General features: G+C 39.8%; 2 protein-coding genes across 2 annotated transcripts in view; both read left to right on the forward strand.

Moving 5' to 3' along the window:
• The window catches only part of dst (dystonin), a 164,630-nt gene that overhangs the window by 79,522 nt on the left and 64,255 nt on the right, over nt 1–20,853 (forward strand). The window contains 14 exon segments of the mRNA XM_051126003.1: nt 6,091–6,237; nt 7,984–8,072; nt 8,219–8,327; nt 8,938–13,500; nt 13,621–13,767; nt 13,971–14,186; nt 14,270–14,419; nt 14,541–14,774; nt 15,623–15,775; nt 16,868–17,101; nt 17,261–17,545; nt 18,330–18,878; nt 19,257–19,433; nt 20,634–20,757. Of these exon segments, the coding sequence (XP_050981960.1) occupies nt 6,091–6,237; nt 7,984–8,072; nt 8,219–8,327; nt 8,938–13,500; nt 13,621–13,767; nt 13,971–14,186; nt 14,270–14,419; nt 14,541–14,774; nt 15,623–15,775; nt 16,868–17,101; nt 17,261–17,545; nt 18,330–18,878; nt 19,257–19,433; nt 20,634–20,757 (7,177 nt within the window).
• On the forward strand, nt 2,906–6,081 carry LOC127175118 (plectin-like). The gene has a single exon (XM_051126004.1). It carries the CDS (start codon nt 3,580–3,582, stop codon nt 5,659–5,661), a length of 2,082 nt encoding a protein of 693 aa, XP_050981961.1. The 5' UTR covers nt 2,906–3,579; the 3' UTR covers nt 5,662–6,081.

Below are 20,853 nucleotides of genomic sequence, written 5' to 3' on the forward strand. Positions count from 1 at the left end.
CAGTGACGTACAAGGTCTGGAGGAGCACAGTCGTACGTTAGAGCGAGAACTTAGAGCTAAGGAAGGCGCTGAGGCAGAGCTTCTTAGTCAAGTGAGAATCATGGAAAGGGATCTGGCCCACCAGTCAGAAGTCAGAATGATGCAAGGTGAATCCATGTTGGGTTTCTCCAAAGAAGGTGCACAACTGGCAACTTTTAAAACCAGTTCTTCGATAATACATTCTGAATCTGAGACAGAAGTCCTACAACGCAAAATGGAGGAGCTCATTATGGGCAAGAAGCGAGCTGAGACTGAAATCAAGTCCTTGAAATCTGAATTGAATTCAATTGTTGTCCACAAAACTGTGGCTGAGGAAAAAGCTCAACGTTTCAAAGAACTCTTAGATGAAGCAAACAACAGGCTTTTGAAGCTACAAGTGGAATTGGATGCAGATAGGTCCAACATGAGGCAGAAATCAGAGGAGCTGAGACAAGAAACTTCTGAACTAAAAAAGTCTGTCTATGTGTATCAAGAACAAATCAAGTCTCTCCAAAGAGACAAATCTGCTCTGGAGCAGAGAGTGCTGTTCCAGAAGACAGAAGTTGATGGCCTAAAAGACCAGCTCAAGGTCAACCAAGGAAAACTTCTACAGTGGACCTCCTTGGAACAGGAGAGCACTCATAAATTGAGGTGCCTGGAAGACGAGTTGTCTTCCAGACAGTCTGAAGTAGAGCAGATGGCGTTCAAGGTGAATGAACTTAATAGAAAAAATCAGTTATTGGAAAGTGATGCCCGACATCTTAAGGTAAGTATTGAGTCAATCCAGCAAGACAAATCACATGCTGACCAAAAGATCAAAACCCTGAAAGGTGAGGCAGAGGTTTTGAGGGAGCAACTGCAAAGAGCCAAAGAAGAAATCAATCTAAAGACAAGAACCGAGAAGGAAGCTCAACTCAGAATCAAAAACCTTGAGCTAGAGCTTCAGAAAAGTACCTTGCAAGTGACGCAGCTTACCAAGAAAGTTGAAGAACTCAAGAAGATTAACATGGAGGCTGAACGTTCCATTAAAAATGTCAAAGCGGAACTTGACAGAGTGTCCATTGAGACAGACAGTAAAGAACAGCAAATTAATATTCTCAGATCCCAGGCAGAAAGTGCAAAGTCTCAGGTAAAAATTGTTGAAGAGGAACTTCTGAATAGAACACAGCTATCTCATGAGCTTCAAATCAGACTTAAAGATTTCAATGAAGAAGCCAAAAAGACAGCCGAGCTACAGCAGAAGATCAAGTCTCTCATGTTGACCATCACCAACTATGACAAAGATATTTCAAATCTCAAAGCAGAGCTGAGTTCTATAACCACTGAGAGGAATCAGGCTAATCAGAAGGTTCAGGAACATAAAGCCGAGATAAATAACCTGAACGTGGCTTTAAAAAAAGCCATGGTAGAATCTCAGAGGGAGTCATCTGAGGGTAAAAAGTACTTGTCAAAAGTAAGAGAACTTGAAAATGAGCTTTTGAAATGTAAGCAGACGATTAGTAGGATCAGTGGAAGTTCAGAGAAGGCCACGGTAAGCCTGAAACAGGACATTTCATCTCTTCAGAGGGATAAGCAAACAGCTGACCAAAAGTTACAGGTTTTGAAATGTGAATTTGATGACCTTAGTTCCACTCTGAAAAGAACAAAAGATGAGCTTCAGCGAGTGACTGAAGAAAACAGGTTAAGTCAGTCTAGACTCAAAGAGCTGGAGGCAGATATCCATCTGAAAAGTTCTGTTATGCAAGAATTGAGCTCAAGCGCAGATAAATCTGTACTGAACTTAAAACAAGAACTCGTCACTTTTCAGAAGGATAAGAATGCAGCGGAAGACAAAATCACAAGTTTAACTCTGCAAACATCAGAGTTGAAGCAGAAATTGAGACAAACCCAGGAAGAGCTTAAACAGAAGCAAAATCAAACAGCAGCTGCTGAGTTGAGGTCACAAAAGCTTGGTGAACAACTGGACAACTGTAAAAAGATGCTTGACGATCTCAAAGGCAAACTCGACTTGCAAAAGAAAGGCTACGAGACTCAACTGCAGCTAGTGCAGGCTGAAATGGAGCAAAAGCTTTCACTGCAAGAATCACGCTTAAAGTTGGAGCATGAGAGGAAATTAAAGGAGCACTCGCATACTGTGGAAACTTCCGAGAGAGACAACAAGCACCTTTCTCAGGAAGTGCAGAAGCTGAAAACATTAATTGCTAATGCAACAAAAGCAAAACAAGAGGCTGAAGAACACCTCTGCAACATCCGCACACAGCTGGATGAATCTGACAGGCAGAGGGGAAAACTTGACCTTGAACTTCTCAAAGCAAAATCAAAGATTTCAGAGTTAGAAACTGAAAAAATCAGAGTAAAATCCAGTATTTTTCAGCTTGACAATATTCACAAAGACAGCTCAAACGAGATATCAAGGTTAAAGCAAATGTTGACAGAGACTCAGCAGAAACTGGACATCTCAGAAAGAGAAGCAAAATCTCTAAAGGAGCAGATTGTTTCATACATCAGTGAAATGAAATCTCTACAGGAGAAGAATCTGAAGCTTGAGGTAGCAGTCAGCTCAGAGCAGAAGCATCTAAAAGAACTCAGGAAAGCCAGTCATCAGTGTGCTAAAGATGAAGAGCTGGCAAAGCTAAAGACTGAACTTCAGCTGACTCAGACAATTGTTGCGTCGTACGAAGAAGCGAAACGGAACCTGGAGGAGGAACTAAAGAAAATGAAAATGAGCTCTGAGGTACGACTTCAAGTGTATTCACAGTTTTGTAAAACTTTCATTAAAGGTGAAGTGTGTCATTTCTTCATGTGTTTTAACATGTGCAGAGACAACTGTAAGTAGGTAATGGTGCTTTCACACTTGGTTCCATTGCTCGGTCCGAACCAGTTCAGATATTGCTCGGTCCGAACCAGTTCAGATACTTCTCCTGTATTCTTTTAAGAGCTGTATTTTGTGGGTCACAACCATGATATCCTCACGTCTTTAAAAAGTGTTTACACTTGTTGTTAGGTAACGACAATGCTGGACAAGGCATAAAAGTAGATAGTGCTGGAGTTGAGAGATTTGACCAGTGATAGCTCAGGGGTTCATTTCTGTGATTTAGCACAGCTGGATTTATATCAGCAACAAACCATACCTGACTCCACATGAACCACATGAACCCCCCCGTCCAGTGTTTATTTTAAGTGGACTCAGCCGCACTTTCACAGGTGTGCACCTGAGTTTAAAAAAACAGTCTTCACATCATTATAAATTAAAATTCTGTTTACCACCTGCTTACCCCAGACAGTAATATTGCTCAAATATTTCTCACATTGTTGAATAAAAGCATTAGAAGATAGGGGAGAAGGACAAAAAGGAAACAACACTTATTTGTTACAGTTCTGTTGATGCAGAAATTACACACTTCACCTTATTTCTTAAACAAGTATTTATTAAAATATTCCTGTAAAAGAAGTAATATCTATTTTGTAATAAATTACATTTATTAAAAAATGCTATATATAAATGTATAGTAGTTACATCTAAACTTATTTTGACATTTTTTTAATGCACTAATAGCGTAAATGATCTCATGCTTGCAGACAGCTACACTGGAAAAGGAAAAAGTGCTGGAGGAGCTACAAAAAGTCAAGCAAAGCAAAATGCAAGTAATCAACGAGAGAACTCTGGAATATGTTAACAAGAAAACAGAGAATTCAGGTTCATTCCAGAATTCAAATGCATTTGAAATGCACACAAACCAAGTGATGGTTGGTAACAGTCAGAGTGACGTCACTGACCCTATACTTAGGAAAAGCTCAGTGTCTGATAAAGGCAGGTCTGGAAAAAGCCAGACTGTTTCATTCAATATCATTGATTCTGATTCCTCCATCGATCTCGCTTCGGACTCTCCTGTAACAAGTAAATCAAAAGGGCTGAAAATGGAGTCTTCTTCTAACAAAATTCAAGGTCTCAGAGGGCGGATAAGTATTAAAAAGTTGGTCAAAACAAAAATAATTACTCAGGAAATTGTGCTCAAGTTGCAAACAGGCCTCATCACTGTAGAGGAGATTGAAGCGTCACTTGCTCAATTCATCGGTAAACCATCCTCAATTGCAGGTGTTTACATGGAGTCTAGCAAGAAAAAGCTGTCCTTTCTAGATGCTGTTGCAGGAGGATTTATGTCTAAAACCTATGCCATTGAGTTTCTGGAAGCGCAAGCTGCCACAGGATGCATCATTGATCCCATGACAGGTGAAGGTTACTCACCTTTAGAAGCTTTTGAGAAAGGTATCATTACTGGTGACCTCAAGGACAAAATAAATGAAGCGTACAAAGCAGTCAGTGGTTATACTCACGCTGGAAAGATTCTCTCAGTGTTTCAGGCTATGGAGGAGAGAATTCTGGACAGACATCGAGGGAAAGCATTAATCGAAACTCAGATTGCCACTGGAGGGTTAATACACCCATTGATAGGAATTAGGGTACCCGTGGATTGTGCACTAGAGCAGGGGCTCATAAACCAAGCCACCCTTCAAAGTCTGTACGATCCAGTCAGTAACCCAAAAGATTTTCACTTCCCAGAAACAGGGCAGAAGGCGTACTATAGTGAACTGCTCAGAATCTGTGTATATGATGTCAACGGTGGAGTATATCTTCTTCCTTTTGGTGACCAGCATCTGTACACCCTCTCACCATCCAGCAAACACAGAATATCAGTCATCAACACTTCTAATGGTGCTAAAATGTCAGCCTACGAAGCATATAAGGCTGGCCACATTGACAAGAGAACCTACCTGTTTCTCTCACAACAAGAGAGCGAATGGCAGGAGATAACAATCATGGACTCGAGTAGGAACCTTCTACACATCCTAACAGACCATAAGAGTGGGCGGCAGCTTTGCATTGAAAATGCTCTTAGTCTGAAAATTCTCCAAATGGAAGAGCTCAACAGCTACCGCAGTGGTCAGCTGAGTATTTCTGAGTTCGCTGATCTTTTGATTTCCAGAAGAGTTGTCTTCAGTGTTCCAAACAGTCCTGTTGCAGGACTCTGGGATGTTTCTTTGAAGAAACGACTCCCGGTTTTCAAAGGACACCAGCAGAACCTTGTGGACCGACTCTCGGCACTGAGGTTGCTAGAAGCCCAGGCTTGCACAGGAGGCATCTGTGATCCAGCATCTGGAGAAAGGGTTCTGATTAAAGAAGCACAACATCGAGGACTCTTGGATGAAGGTTTTGCCAGGCAGCTCCAGCAATGTGAGCAAGCCTATTATGGTATCATTCACCCTCAGAATGGAAAGACTTTGACTGTGGCCCAGGCGATGCAAGAGAACCTTTTCCCGAAAGACGTTGGAGTGAAGTGTCTTGAGTTTCAACTGACGACTGGTGGGCTCATTAACCCAGAGAGCCAGCAGAGAGTCTCTTTGGAGGATGCGATACAGAATTGCTTGATCGACAAAGCAACTGCCGCACATCTTCAACACGACAATTTGCTTTCAAAATGCATCACCTGCCCCAAAACCAAGCGAAAAATCTCTTTCAAGGAAGCTCTAGAAAAGAGTGTCTTTGACAGCCACACTGGGTTCGTCCTTCTTGAAGCAACAAAACCTCACAGTGCTGGCAATACTTCTTCCTTCCAATACTTCTGGACCTATCGGCACTTCTGATATAGTTCTGGACAGTGTCTGTCTATAATCAGACCATTATTGGTGAATGTTTTATGAATGGTGGAAAAAGTCATTTACATGGCTAGTATATTTGCTACCCTTTGTGTTGGAGGATTATCTAATATAAAAGATTATATTTTTATCCTGAAAAATATCATAATGGTGACAATGGGAGTCTTTAAATATGGGATTTTTTCTACTGTAAGATATTATTTAAAAATGTCTCATATCTTGTGATCCATATTTTTTTCTTTTCAATGGCATTTTTAATTTATTGCCAAGCATGCTTCCACATAAAATGGCTGGGAGCTTAATAGACCTGCTGATTTCTTGTTGTATATTGTATTCAAATATAGAATTTGTTATGCTAATTATTAATGTTTTACTTTGTTTTCTAATCCACCCTACAATTTTCCCCAATGCTTTTAGAGGTCTGTTGAGGATGAGAAGAAAGAGCATGGCGAAAAGGTTAACAAGTTATTGAATTGGATGTCCGGTATGAAAACGAATCTGAACAAAGATGGAAAGGCTCAAAGTGATGGCAAACCCAGCACTGAGAGCACTAGTAAGCCCCAGGTAAACAAGTCAAACTACCTGATTGTTTTTTATTGTTTGGATATTACAGGTTAATTCATCTGTAGCTGTTTTAATGTCAGCGTAGTTAGCATTTCAGGGAACTGCTTCCATCATTTCCAAATTTCCAAATGTCAAACACATCAGAACATGCACATTTCCATTATGTTTCTGAATAAAGATTATTATTGTGAATCTCGTCATATGTTTGTGTTGTTCACATACTTGTTACTTGCTTCTATTATCCACTCGCATTTCACAGAAAGTTTTTACCCATGAAGTATCTACCCTTTCATTTCAAGCTGTGATTTATATAATCACAACAATTTTGTTAGATCACATCCAGACCAGTCATCAGGTCACCTCCCAGTTATACAAGAGACAACAGTAAAATGTATCCACAAGCACGTACGTGGCTCAACCAGATGCGTTTACAACATACAGTATATGTACAGTGTGATAAACTGTACAAATTACACTTGGGCATTAAATCACTGCATTCTTTGGTGGTTATGGAATTCCCTACTTTAGTGATGCTGTTACGTCTCTACATTTCATCAAACACAGTCTTGCACACCATTCATTTTGGAGTGCTGCTTGGTTGTCAGAGCCAAGTAATTTAGATGGTAAATGTTCAGTTGACTGACCCAAAACAGAGAACAGTTTACATGCCATGTAAAACAACCTATTTCCCAAAATAGAAAGTTGTGTTAGAATGACCGTTCATTTATCTACAGTGTCACATTTCTAATGACAGACTTTTCTCCATAAACTTTTCCAAACCAAAACTTTATAACTCAGTCCTGATGTTTATATAAACATGGCAACATGTCTTTAAAAATACAGTGGGATCCAAAAGTTTGAGACCACTTGTGGAAATGCAAACATATTATCAGCATAACAATTTGAGTGAAAAGTGTAATTGAAAAAAATTATATGAATTTCAGAATCGTTTAAATATCACAAACTCCCTAAGTTTGTGTAGAACCTGATGATCATGTCAGCCAGAGTGATTTGTGAATATTCCTAAGAGCATTTTATGCCTCAGTGGGAGCAACGTTTGTACAAAGGAGTTCACATGATCAGTGTCACAAACTGAAGTAGTCATCTAAATTATTTCATAATAAATTATAATATCGGGGTGGCTAAGTGGATAGCACTCTTGCTCATAGCAAGCAGGTCCAAGTTTAAGTCCCGACTACGTCAGGAGGCCTTTCTGCGTGGAGCTTGCATGTTCTTGCATGTCTGCAATCCAAAGACATGCAGAATAGGTGAACTGGAGACACTAAATTGTCTGTCTGTGAACGTTGCGATAGAGTGGCCATAATACCAGAATGTTCCCCCACCTGTGGCCTGAGATACTAGGCTGCACTATCCCAGTGACCCTACAGAGAATAAACAGATTAGAAAATGGATGGATGGAAACTATAATAGTTTTTTGTTGTTGTTGTTGTTTCTTTAATGTTTTAATTTAAGTGTGGTGTTAGACCTTTGGATCCCAATAAATATAAAAGATCAAATCATGGAATTTGCTTTCAAATGTCCAATATTATCACAGCCCCACATTTTCTGCAAATTGTATGGCTAATGGTTGTTCAGTAAACATTTATCTGATTTTAAATAGTTAAATGGCCTACAGTAGTTGGATGAAGTGGTTTTCAAAGTGGAGTTGAAGTTATCCCAACCTAATAGTGATTTACTAAGCACTGTGCTTTTAAAACTTTATTGATTTCCTATGTTCCATTGTAGATGTCACTGGAGGAGATGGTGACAAAGAAGGAACAAATTGGAGAAGCATTGAGAACTACCCAGCTGATGCTAACCAAACACAGTGACAAGTATGTTATGTCAAAAGAAGGGGAAGGATTTACTGAGAATGAATTGCGGCTCTCTTTATTTGCATGTGCTTGTTTTATGCAACTTCTCATTTTTAGGAGCTTTATGTGTTTTAGTAAGTTTTTTGTGAAATGTTTTCTTTCATCAGAATGACTGAGGAAGAAAAGCAAGAAGCAAAAGAACAGCTGAAATCCCTTCATCAAGCCTACAGTGAGCTCTCTCAACAGTGCGCAGATGCAGCTTCCTCAGCCGATCAGGTGAGATAAAGATATACTGCCACTGCCAAACAAATGCTGGTTATATATGATGGTTATTGTTTGTGAAGTGTAAACACTCTCTCCAGTGGCATGACTAACAGTTGTTTTGACAGCTTGAAATATATAGCATGGTAAGACCGTTTCCAAATGCCTCTTTAACCCTTTAATGCCACCTCTGCGAAGATGGAGAAAGACTCCATCAAGAATGCGTGTAATTGAAAACTTCATGGTCAACTGAGTATGCTGTAAACATACATTGCATGTCAGCCACTCTCACTCTTTCTTCACAGCAAACCCAGAGGACATTCTTTTTGTCTACAAGGGGTTCCGCACACTGCACACAATAACATAAGGCTCAGTGTGTTTTCTCTAACTGTGTTGTTCTACAAAATACTAAGTGTTCTGTTCACAGATGCATGTAAGCTTTTATTGTGTCCCATTTCTCTTGCTGATGACTTGCACTGTTGCACATGAGCTAGTACAATCCATGGTCTGGGTGAGTAAGTTTGATCGTATTTATAACCAATATTGTAATGAAAATGTATCTAGTGAACATACATTTGAACATATATTTAGAAACATCTTGATTCTTTTTTTTATCTCTTTCCAGGCACTGGAGGTCATCCAAGGGATTCTGGATGTTGAAAGTGGAGCTGTTATGTCTGTGTGTTGCTCTGTGAACAATGGCTTCATCGACCAAAACACAGGACTTGGTCTTCTGGAGGCCCAGCTTATAACCACTGGGCTCATTTGGCCTGAACAGCACTTGTGTATGGACTTGGAGGATGCATTCAAGAACAAACTTGTGGATGACACAATGCTTAAGCAACTGCACGAGTTGAATGAAGCTAAAAAATGTCTTCAGGATCTCCAGTTTGCTGTAGAGCCTTTGCCGGTTATAGCTGCTCTGGAAAATGGGGCTATATCTGAGCAAACAGCTATAAAGATCATTGAAATCCAGCTAGCGACTGGAGGGTTAAGACCGACATACACTGGTGATATTCTACATCTGGAAGGGGCTTTTCAACTTGGCCTGATACCCCAGTCACTCTTTATCCAGATTTTGGAGAGGAAGGATACTTGGAAGAACTTGATTGACCCCAGCACTGCAGAAAAAGTCACACTTAGTCAGCTTGTGCAGAGAAGCATTATGCACAAGCTGGCAGGACTTCGCCTGCTTCCAGTGAAACGTGGAAAAGATGGAACTATATCCCTGACATCTGGGAGAGAGATCAACATTATGAAAGCCATGCACGATGGCGTCATTGATAGAGAGACTATGTTTCGGTTGCTGAGCACCCAGTTGTTTGCAGGAGGCATAGTTGACCCCAAAACTGGCCGAAAGCTGACTGTTGAGGAGGCCTTATCTGAGGGTCTGATTGATCAGGACACTGCTAGTGATATACTGAGCCATCAGGCCCAAAACGGTGGCATTGTTAATCCTCAAAACGGGGTGAGACTTACGGTCGATGAGGCTGTCCAGTGTGATTTAATAAGCTCAAGCAGTGCATTGTTAGTTTTGGAGAGACAGAAAGCCTTCATGGGTCTTCTTTGGCCGAACGCTGGTGAAATTCTCTCTTTCTCCACCTCTCTTCAGCAAAACATAATCACAGACAAACTGGCGTCTGAGTTGCTGCATAACCGGCACAAAATAACAGCCTTGTACATACCTGAAACCTCTGAGGTAGTTGACATGGACTCTGCGGTGGAGAATAACTTAATTGAGACATTTACTAAAGAGTTGTTGAAGACAATAGAAATCCCTGATGTGTTCCCTGACATAGATGAACTGAATAACAGGTATTCATCCTGGCTAGTAATGCGGGAGCTTCAAATCGATGGATCTTGTTCGTCTGGTGAAAAAATCAGTGACGAAAACAGCACAGATGCACCGTCTCCTTCTGAGGCCAAACAGTTATTTATTTCCTACCTCATGATGAATAGCTATATGGATCCAAAGTCAGGCCAAAGGCTGTTGATCTTTGATTCGCAGTTAAATAAAATGGCAAAATTACTCTTTGAAACATCAGAATCAGAACATGTAGATGAGATTAGCGGACTTCCTATGAACGTTTCAGGAGAGTCTCCACTGAATAACAATGTTCCTGACAATGACAGAGCTTGTCAGAATGCTGATTATGGTGCTTTGGGAGAATTGCAAATATCTGAACCTTTGGGAAGCACAACAGAAGAAATGCATGAAGTAGTGAATTCTACAGCATTACAAAATTCCATAAAACCTACTCTACCCTCTGAATCGGTTGTAAATACTGTAGAAACAGATCACAAACATGATATTTTCCTAGACCGTGTTGAACATATGACTGCAGTTGAAACTAACAAGGATTCTACATGTTCAAACACAGACAAGTACCAATCAGACATGAGTGTTGTAGCTCCCCATCAACCGTCGAAAGCAATGCAGTTACCACAAACAGATTTTTCTGTAGAAGCAACTGCCTCAAATTTGTGCTCGACGGTAGCAAATCCTCAATGTCGTGATGCCAATAAAGACCAGGAAAGATCTTCAAAAGACTCACCACTATTGTCCAGTGAAATAACCAGCTATACAGAAATGCCCTCTGAATTTGCACATACAGAGGTTGTTTGGGATGACAAACTTGAGAGAGATTATGCCATCCATCTTCTTAGGGCGCAAGTAGAGGAAGGTGGGATTTTAGATGTCACCTCTGGAAAACGGTATGACCTTGAAGCTGCTCTCGATAAAGGCCTTATTGGTGAAGAGACTGTCTTAGAAGTACTCGCACTGCAGCTTCAAGAGGATGGTTTGAAAGAGAAGGAAAATGCTACAGTGTCAGTTCTGAACATTTCTGTCAATAAAGGCTGCATCTCAAGTAAGGTAGCACTACAGATCATGGAAAAGCAAAACCTTCTGGGTGGTTTCTATGATGCAGCAGTTGGAAAAACCATTAGCATTTGTGATGCTTTAGAGACGGGTCTGATTACTGATGATATCAGCAGAAGTGTTCTCTCTTCAGAGGCAATCAGGAAGGCCATCATAGATCCAGAGAGAAAGTGCGTGCTCAGTGTAAATGATGCCCATCAGTCTGGGATGTTGGATGATGAAGAGGCTGAGAGGATGCTACATTCACAGCAGGGTGAAAGGGAAGACATTATGGTGTCTGATTTAGCAAAAAGAGAACAAATAAGCTTGAGATCAGATGAAGCTACGCAGGTATCTACTGACATAGCTTTTGTGAACAGTTGTCAGGATCTTCCGTTACCCACCATTTGTGACATTCCTTCTAAAGCTATTTCAGCAAAAGACGATATGTTTGACAAAGTTTCTGAGACTAATAGAATAGTGGAGGATTGTGATGTACAGTGCAGTAATTTCAACACTATAGATTCCAAAAATGAGTTAGACACTACAGCTGATAAAGAAGGAAGTTTCACTTCGGAAGGAAATGAGACAAAAAGTAACAGCGTGGACCCTTTTGTTGTTGATGTTTCTTGTGAAACTGCAAGTCCTTCACCATGTGTCAGGCAGGTGGCATATCTTGAGACTACGGCGAGTCAGGTTGTAAGCCCTGTACAGAGTGACTCTGGGATATCATGTTCATCACAAAGCGATATCTGCTCTGAGGAACGAAAATCAGAGAGTTTACTTAATCCTGAACAGGAATTCAGCAGGTCCAAAGAGGAGTGTGAAACAACAAATACTTATTTTGACAAAGGACTCTCTGAAAGCTTGAGCACTTCGCTACCAATGGTAGAAGATGTTGGACAAGTTAGACCGCTTGCAGAAATACAGTCATCCTCATCTTTATGTTGTGCAAGTGCCAAGTCACCAATAGAGACTACAACAGAGGTGAATTATAGTACTGATAATCAGTGCACATTAGATCAGAATTTGCTGAATGAGAAAGAGATGTCCACTCAGACCAGTGCATCATATAAAGCTAAATACGCCAATGTAAGTGAGAACTTAGATCATGAGCATTCTGATGAGGATTCAGGTGCGTTTAGTTCAGAGAATAGATTAAAGGAGATGGTTAAGCATGAAGACATGACAGAAATGTTCAGAAATGCACCAAAGTATGTACAGAAATGTACAGAAAGCAGTACTGACTGTAGAACAGAACCGAAGGTCGAATGGAATGATGACACTGAAAAGCCTGTAGGTTTAAAAGGATCTAAGGACACAAGTCAGATCAATTTGATGGATTTAGCTGGATCAACAGTACATTTCAAGCAGTTGACAGCTGAAATTGATATTAATTCTAGTCAGGATGGTTCAAGTGGAGGTAATCATAACATAAAGCACCCAAGTGAACAAGGCATATTTTGTAATCATGTAGCCCCAAAAGCCACTTCAAAAGATCAGTTAGACAAGTCATCTGAATCAGACTTTACACGTGACGATGATAAACAAGTAAAAGATTTGGTAGAAATGCTAGATGCATCCTCGGGTCATTGTTCAGAGGATTTAGTCACAGAATTCAATGATTTGCAGTCTGCCCCCCAAAATCCAAGTCCTTCAGTCAAAATCATGCTTGATCAGAAAAGCGAACAAAGCGCAGACAACTTCAACCAGTCTCAAGCTGGAGATACAGTGGTTGCTGAACGTGTACACCAGGATGACCTTCATTTACCTCACATGGCAATGGCCGAAGATGAAAGTTTACCAAAATCAATTGAAAGCAGTGATTTGAAGTCTTTTTTAAAAGAGTTAATCCAAATGAAGATGGATGGAGCAAGTATGGATGAGACTCAAAAACAAAAATGCCAAGCCATCGATAGCATTATTGAAATTATTCAGCACCGCTCTGGAATCTTACCAACCAGTCATCCCAGTTCAAATGAGAGAGGTGGAGATCCTGATATCCTCTTGGATTTGAAAAAACATGAAGGACTAAGAGAAGCTCAGGATTGGCCATCTGATGAGAGTAATGACAAACCAAAGCACTGGACTGATCTACTGGAGATGATTCAGGGGATTTCCACAAGCAGAGATCAAGAAGTGCTCAAGGAAGTAGATGGAAAGCTAAGCAGTTTTTTGGGAGGCACTGCCTTGAGAGATGAATGCATTGCTGGTCCAACCACAGATGATGCTGATGCAGATGAAGTTTTCCAGCCAACCAACTCTAACCACCAGGTCTCTGTGGCAGAAGATCCATACGGAAAGCAAACAGACGGAGTCAAACCGAGAGTGAGTACTGATACTTCTCTCAAGTGAATTAGATATTGATTGGCAAAGTATTATCAACTCTGCATCATCTGTATGCATGTTTTGGATAAAGGTGTAAGTATAATTGTGTACTTCCTGCAGAGATATTCCACCCAGAATTACTTGGAGTGTGTTGGGACGCTTCAGGATCATTACGATACTCTTGAAGATATAAAAAGCGACTTGCAGACCAAGGGTCCATTAGCAGAAGACATTGAGGGGTTGCATTGTCAGTTAGAGGAAGTTCAGGTTTGTCGCTTACAAAATATAAAGTTTCACTTCACAGAAATTCTCTTGACCCACAGACCCCAGATATTGCAGTTTTTTGCTAGTGCTTTCTGTCTGCATGGTTATCTGTGCTGTACTCTATTGCACGTTCCTTTTATTCTATCGCTCTTTTTTACAGTCCTTTCCTTTTGTTCTTCAACTACTCCCACCCACTCTGTTTCTAGTCTTTGGAAGCACAGATTGCTGCTCTCCCTGACTTGCTTACAGCAGATTTGAGCGTAGCAGAGCAACTTCTGAATTCTGCTGATGAGCTCATTCCCACACAAATCCACCAAGATTTGGCTACAGTCTATTTAGATTTACAGAACGCTTTCACAGAGGTTTGCCACTTGTCAGCTGAGCGAAGTAAAGCTATTCTGCTAGCCATTGACACAATGAAGGTTAGTAAAGCAAGCAACAAAGCGAGAGTAAATAGAGAAGGATGAAAATCATATTCTCACACTTGTTCAAATATGGGTTACAGATCCATTTGGAAACCTCATATCAGGATTTGCTAAGCTCTCTTGATAAGGTCTCAACTTGTATACAAGACAATTCTGAGACGGTGTCTAAGCTCGATATCATGGATGCTGATGACATGGAAATAATTAAGAACAAGATTCAGCAAAATAGGGTAAGTTGTCTTGTATGTTATTGATGAAGCTGCCTGAAATACAATACTGTTTATCTACTACATCAACTGAAGTCACTATTTGAACAGTTTCACTTAGTGCTTTTCATTGTTCCTGATTCAGGACATAGAGACAGACTTATCAGGAACCCGACACCTCCTGGAAGATGCTGCTTTTGATATCCAAAACTTCATTTCTGAGCATGCTCAGTTCCTGAGTCCCACTCACAGCAGACACCTTCTAAGGGCTCTCAGCACTACCCAGAGATCCTTCAAAGAGCTCATGGACAGAGTCTTCACTCAGAGACAAAATCTAGATGACCAGTTGGAGATCTGTGAGGATGAGACTCAGCAGCAGGTCTGAGAGAGAATGAAGAGATCACACGGGCATGAATTAGCAAATGTTGTTGTGTTGAAGTGTATATTTTGACATCATTGCCCTTAAAGAAGAATCCCAAAAGACCCTGTGAAGTGACTTGTGTGCAGTTTCCTTTAATGCACTGACATATTTCCTTTTGAAACAATATAATGGTGCAGAATGCATTGAACAATTTACTAATCTATTTTTTTTTTTTTTTTTTTTTAAAAAGCACTATGTTTAAGCCACAGTTATTAACTATCATTTGCTACTTGATGTTGCAAAATGTGGTTATATCCATGGGTAAATGCTACTTTTAGTCATTTTTGCCAACTTATAGGAGTTAACTAATTTCAGCCTCTAAGCTGTTACCAAAAAAGTCGGTCTTTTACTTCATGGGGTCTTTAAAATGACTTTTATAATGGTGTTTTTAGGACAAAATTGACTATTCATGAATGTATTATTTGTGTGCATGATGTTCATTGCGGTGCTCTGTGTGAGATTAATCACATGACTTTTTTCTATTTACAACACAGAAAAGCCATGGCTTGATCACTGCCACCAACTTACCTTCTTCTGATCATGTTTGCATTTTTCAGGCTGCCTGAACCTATTCAGCTCTTAAACCAAGGGGCCAACGTTTTATTCTATGTGGACATGCTTTCCAACAGTAAAAGCACCACTAACCCAGCTTTCTTTACCATTGCCAAAATCCCTTTGAATGGCTGGCATGTTTACAGCATACTCAGTCACTACTAATGGTTAAATGCTCAGTATTTGGTGTGATGCTGGCTGTGTTTTAGCTCTGTGGAAAAAGTTTCTTTTCTAACTGAGTGTTTATGTGATAGGCTGCTGTGGAGAAGCAGAAGGAGTTTTCAGAAAAGCTGCAGGAGCTGTTTGATGATCTGACACAGACAGAAAATCGCCTCATTGGGCACCAGCAGCAGGCTGCTAGTGCAAAGACTGTAGGAGACCTTCAGCAATATCAACAAGAGCATCAGGTACAACCTGGTAACAGTTTTGTGATGCTTGTACATAGAATACATACAATTATAAGGTTATTGGTGGTCTTTGTTAAGCATCACTAATGTTATTACCTGTGTTGCTACTTTTTCCTCTGCTGAAGACATTGACACATAACTGGCCCCACACATTTAAGGAACTACCATGAAATTATTTGTGCAAATAATTGTTTTATGTGTGCTGTTACATTTATAAGCGATCAGAATATATTTTTGCTCATTAGATGAAAAAGAAGGGTGACAGAGATACTGAAAATGACCCAACACCATTTTTTAAATATCCTAACAACACCGTTTTTAATAGTCTAGCAATGTTTGGAAAAGGTTAGCCATGCAAAAACACAATACACCCAGACAACTGTGGCAGCACCTTCACAAGTGCTTAGCAATGTGCTGGAAATCACCTAAAACACAACAGAAACTTCTTAGTAACATCTTAAGACTGGAATAAACTACATGATTTTCCCCTGATTTTCTGCCAATTTATAGTCCAGAGAAGTTGATGCTAGTTGCCAAAAGTCAAAGCCTGTCTGCAGATTTGAGTTGATAGATTGCATAGAAAATCACATAATATATGATAGACACAAACTTTTGACCTTCAGATTATGAATTCATGGAGTCAGAGGATATCAAATGTATGATGCCTGCTGAAAAAAAAAAAAAAATTATATATATACATATAGAAACTATTGCAGAAATTCTAATGGTTTCCACTACAAATACCATTATAAACATTACAAACCATCAACTTTGAACTTTTTAAAAATGGTTTCCTGTAGTCTGTTTTGGGACATATTCCATTTGGATTTAGCCACCAATAGAAGGCAACCAATTACCAGTAGAGCCCACAGGGTCCATTACAGTTTGCATTAAAACCAATACAAGTCCCATTACAGCAATAATTGTGTATTTTTCGTACTATTGTGCGCAGTTGATTAGCCACGCATGTCTTCAGTGATTTTACCATGGTTTACATGCCTAGAAACACCCCTAACCTTTACCTGTCACTGTGACGCAAGGCTTTGTGTGGCTTGTTGTGATTAATTATATGTGTCTATGTTGGTCTCTCAGGCTCTACAGAAAGACCTGCAGGCTAATGCCAGTGCTCTCAATGAAGTCATCAGTAGCACAAAGAAGTTTCTGGAGGAGAATCGTAGCAAACTCACTCCAGAGCAGATATCGGCTCTTGAGAACAAACTGGAGGAATTGAAGAGCAAAGCGAATATGCTTAACCAGAAGGCAGAAGAGTCAAGGAAGGATCTAGAGAATGTTTTGACCAGTGCTATCAAGCAGGAGACTGAGAAGGTTAGAGGGGGAAAACACTTTCCCCAACACTCATTCAACCAAAAGATTTCAAAAGATTGAATGTAGTCACTTTCTGCTGGCTCCCAAACATATCTTTGGATTTTCTGTGATAAAATTCAGTAAACCAAAACTATTTTTCTTCTATGTGCAACAATACAGGTAGCAGCTGTTGAACAGCTTGAGGAGAGCAAAACTAAGATTGAAGGTCTTCTAGACTGGATCTCCAACGTAGGGAAAGAGAAAGAAATGGGTGGAGTACAAAAGGACCAGATGGTTAAACAGAATGGAAACATGCCTGAGTACACATCAGTAGAGAGAATAATCGGAGATGAAGATGATCCTAATGGAAATGCATTAGATACTACAGATAACACAAGTCTACGTACTGGCGAAAAACAAGACGGTAAAGACCTGGACCTGGACCAGCAGTTAAACAGGGTTCAAGTAAGTACTTGAGCATATACACTAGTGCTAGAAAGTTTGTGAACCGTTAGAATGTTCTACATTTATGCATAAAGATGACTGAAAGCATTGCTTCAGGTTCTTCCACAACATTCTAATTGGGTGAAGGTCCAGACATTTGTCCATTCCAAAACATGAACCATTTTTTGTTAGAACAATTTGTATTCTTTTCGTTGTTATCTTGCTGCATGACCCACTTTCTCTTGAGATTCAGTTTATGGACAGATGTCTTATCCTTCAGAATTCACTGGTATAATTTATTAATTATTGTTCCATCATTGATGGCCCATATTCATATCCATATGCATGGTCCTCGCTCTGGCAAACAGGCCTGAATCATGATACTGACACCACCATGTTTCACAAATGGAATAAGTTTCCTTAGTCCTTTCTGCAAATGTAACTCTTCTCATTTAAACCAGAAAGTTCTATTTTAGTCTCATCCATCCACCAAATATTTCTCCATTAGCCATCTGGCTTGTCCACAAGATTTTTTACAACCTGCACACGGGCAGCAATGTTCTTGGAGAGCAGTGGTCACACATGACTAGTTAAACTTGAAACATTTCACTGTTTTTGTAGACCCAGAATATTTTTTTTTTTTTCAAATGTTGACTTGTTAACAGCCTAAATGTAATTCAAGTGAAAAAGGGGAAAACATTTCAACAAAACTGAACAAAACACATTTAGATTTTAAAATATACAAGGAATTGAATAACAGTAAAATACTTTAACTTACTAAGCTCTCGATTCTCCTTCTCCACAGGCCCACCACCAGGAGATCTTGTCCCAACAGCAGGATTTGATCATCGCCACGCAATCAGCACAGGCGTTACTCGACAAACAGGCTCAGGTCCTGTCACCCGCTGAGAAAGACAAGTTACAGAGAGACATTAAAGAGCTGAAGGGACGCTACGAGGCCTCTCTCACGCAGGCCGAGCAGCAGATGAAGCAGGTCCAGACTGTTCAGGAGGAACTTCATAAGTTCAAGGGAGACTGTGAGGAGTTTGAGACATGGCTACAGCAGGCCCAAGGGCAGATGGAGGAGCTTGGGGCGCCCGCTGGCGGTCTGGACACTCTGAGTAATAATCTACAGAGACAGAAGAGTTTCTCTGAAGACGTCATCTCTCATAAAGGAGACCTGCGTTTCATAACCATCTCAGGCCAGAAGGTGTTGGACGCAGCAAAGGCCTGCGAGCGTAGTGAATCTGGAGGAGCGGACGGCCTGCCAGCGGTTGATATGTCCGGGACTTGTGCTGCAGTAAAAGAAAGGCTGGATTCTGCTGCCAGCAGCTACAAAGCCTTACATATGCAGGTAATTACGCTTTTTTTGGTACAATTATTGTACAATTATTGTTAGAATCTTTAAATCCTAGAGGTCAAATCAAATCAGAAAGGAAGAAATAAGAACTTCAATTTTGCTTTTAAAAAATAATCCATTTCCAGGAACATTATAATCGAATTCTTGAAACACAAGTAGTTTTAAATCTATTTTGCTGGATGGGAAATGAAGCACTTAATGATTACAACCAATAGGTGGCAGCATTTGCCTCTAAATTCGGCAAACATTCAAACCGTATTCAGCAGGTCTGTTTTGACTATTAAATCCTTCAGTCTTTCATAAAAAAAAAAAAATTCGAACTAATTGTTTGAAATGATACACTGAAAAAAACATACTTCTGATGCGTTTCAGTGTAATCAGCTTGGGAACAACCTGAAAGACGTGGTGGACAAGTACAAGAAGTATGAAGATGCCAGTGGTGCTCTGGTAAAGTGGCTGAATGTCTCTGAGGAAGAGTCCAGACGGCAGCAGTCAGAGCCCATTGCTGGAGATCCACAAACCCTGCAGAGACAGCTGGAGGAGACCAAGGCATGGGCATTATATCATTATATTCAGTTCACACAATTATGACGCAATTATAATGTAACTGGATGTGTCCAAGCAGCAGAGATCTGCCAGAGATCTTTGTGTTTATTTCCTGGTTAAAATTTGCCATAAGACAAACAATCTATACAGTGTAAACACTGTCATTCTCATTTGAACTATCACAATTTTTAAATTTAAATATTGTGTAATCATTCATAATAATGCCACTACATCCACCTGAAACTCATGACAACATAAACTCTCACTGCTGAGTGCCAAAAAAGTCATCATACATGTGGCATGTCCATATGCAGTCTTCTTAGAGATAACGTGGAAAAAACAAAACAGAACCTTTCTTTTCCCAAAGACAAACACATTCATGCAAACTAAAAGGAATATTTATTATAAAGACCAAGCAATCTGCAATCAATATATTTTCTTCCATATTTACTTTCCAGAAAGTTATTTAATGTAGAATAATATAATATTTTATTTTGCTATTTAATTTCACCATAAACAAAAGGCGAATTAGCTGTAAAAACTATGGAAGTATTCACAACTAAAAACATTTTGTTAGTCAATGTTGAATTCAGTTTACCTACTTTAAACAAAAACAGCTTTGAAAGACCTAAATGTTTATTGTGATGGTTTTACAATTTTATTTCAAATTTTTTTTCTATGGAGTGTTATTTGCTTTTGGAAAAACTGAACAGATAAATATCAAGATGCGTTTTAAGTAAATGACAAAGTCATTTCACTTTTAGTGTATTTATAGCCATTACAACATGCCACAACACACATAACTTACAGTAGCTCAGATTTAATTTGCTTGTGGCGTATTATAGCTTGCTGTTCTTGCAAGAGTGGATGCAGAAACAGACAATGCTAATCACACTTAAATAGATTACTTCTCCCATGATGCACTCAGACCAGATTTATCTGAGCAGCAGTGAGATCAGATACACACACAGAAAATGTATTCATGCTGCATTACTGTTCTCTAGGGATGTATAGTACAACTGTCTTCTGACCTTGTATGTATATGTCCTTATGCTAAACAACTCAACCTTTTTTATGTCACTGTGTCCTGTGGCCTATAGAGATGGATAAAGATCACACTCTATTGATGTTGTGCTTTTAACATAATCAGTCTATTGACTGCAGTCCTATTAGTGGATTGTAATAAGCATTGGTCTGTTTCAGAATCTTCAAGGGCAAACTACGTCTCGTCAGGCTGCGGTGGATACACTGAGAAAAACAGCTGATGCCTTGATCAGCGCAGAGGGAGACCTGCTGTCCAATCCAGAGGAGATTCAGGAGACAGTGGGTGAGTCAAATCTCACAAAAACATGCCTGGGTCACATTTCACACCAGAAACATAAGGTGGAAAGGGGAAAAAGTACATTTTACATAAAATAAATAC

The sequence above is a fragment of the Labeo rohita genome, chromosome 13 (genome assembly GCF_022985175.1).
Source record: "Labeo rohita strain BAU-BD-2019 chromosome 13, IGBB_LRoh.1.0, whole genome shotgun sequence".
NCBI classification, from domain to species: Eukaryota; Metazoa; Chordata; class Actinopteri; order Cypriniformes; family Cyprinidae; genus Labeo; species Labeo rohita.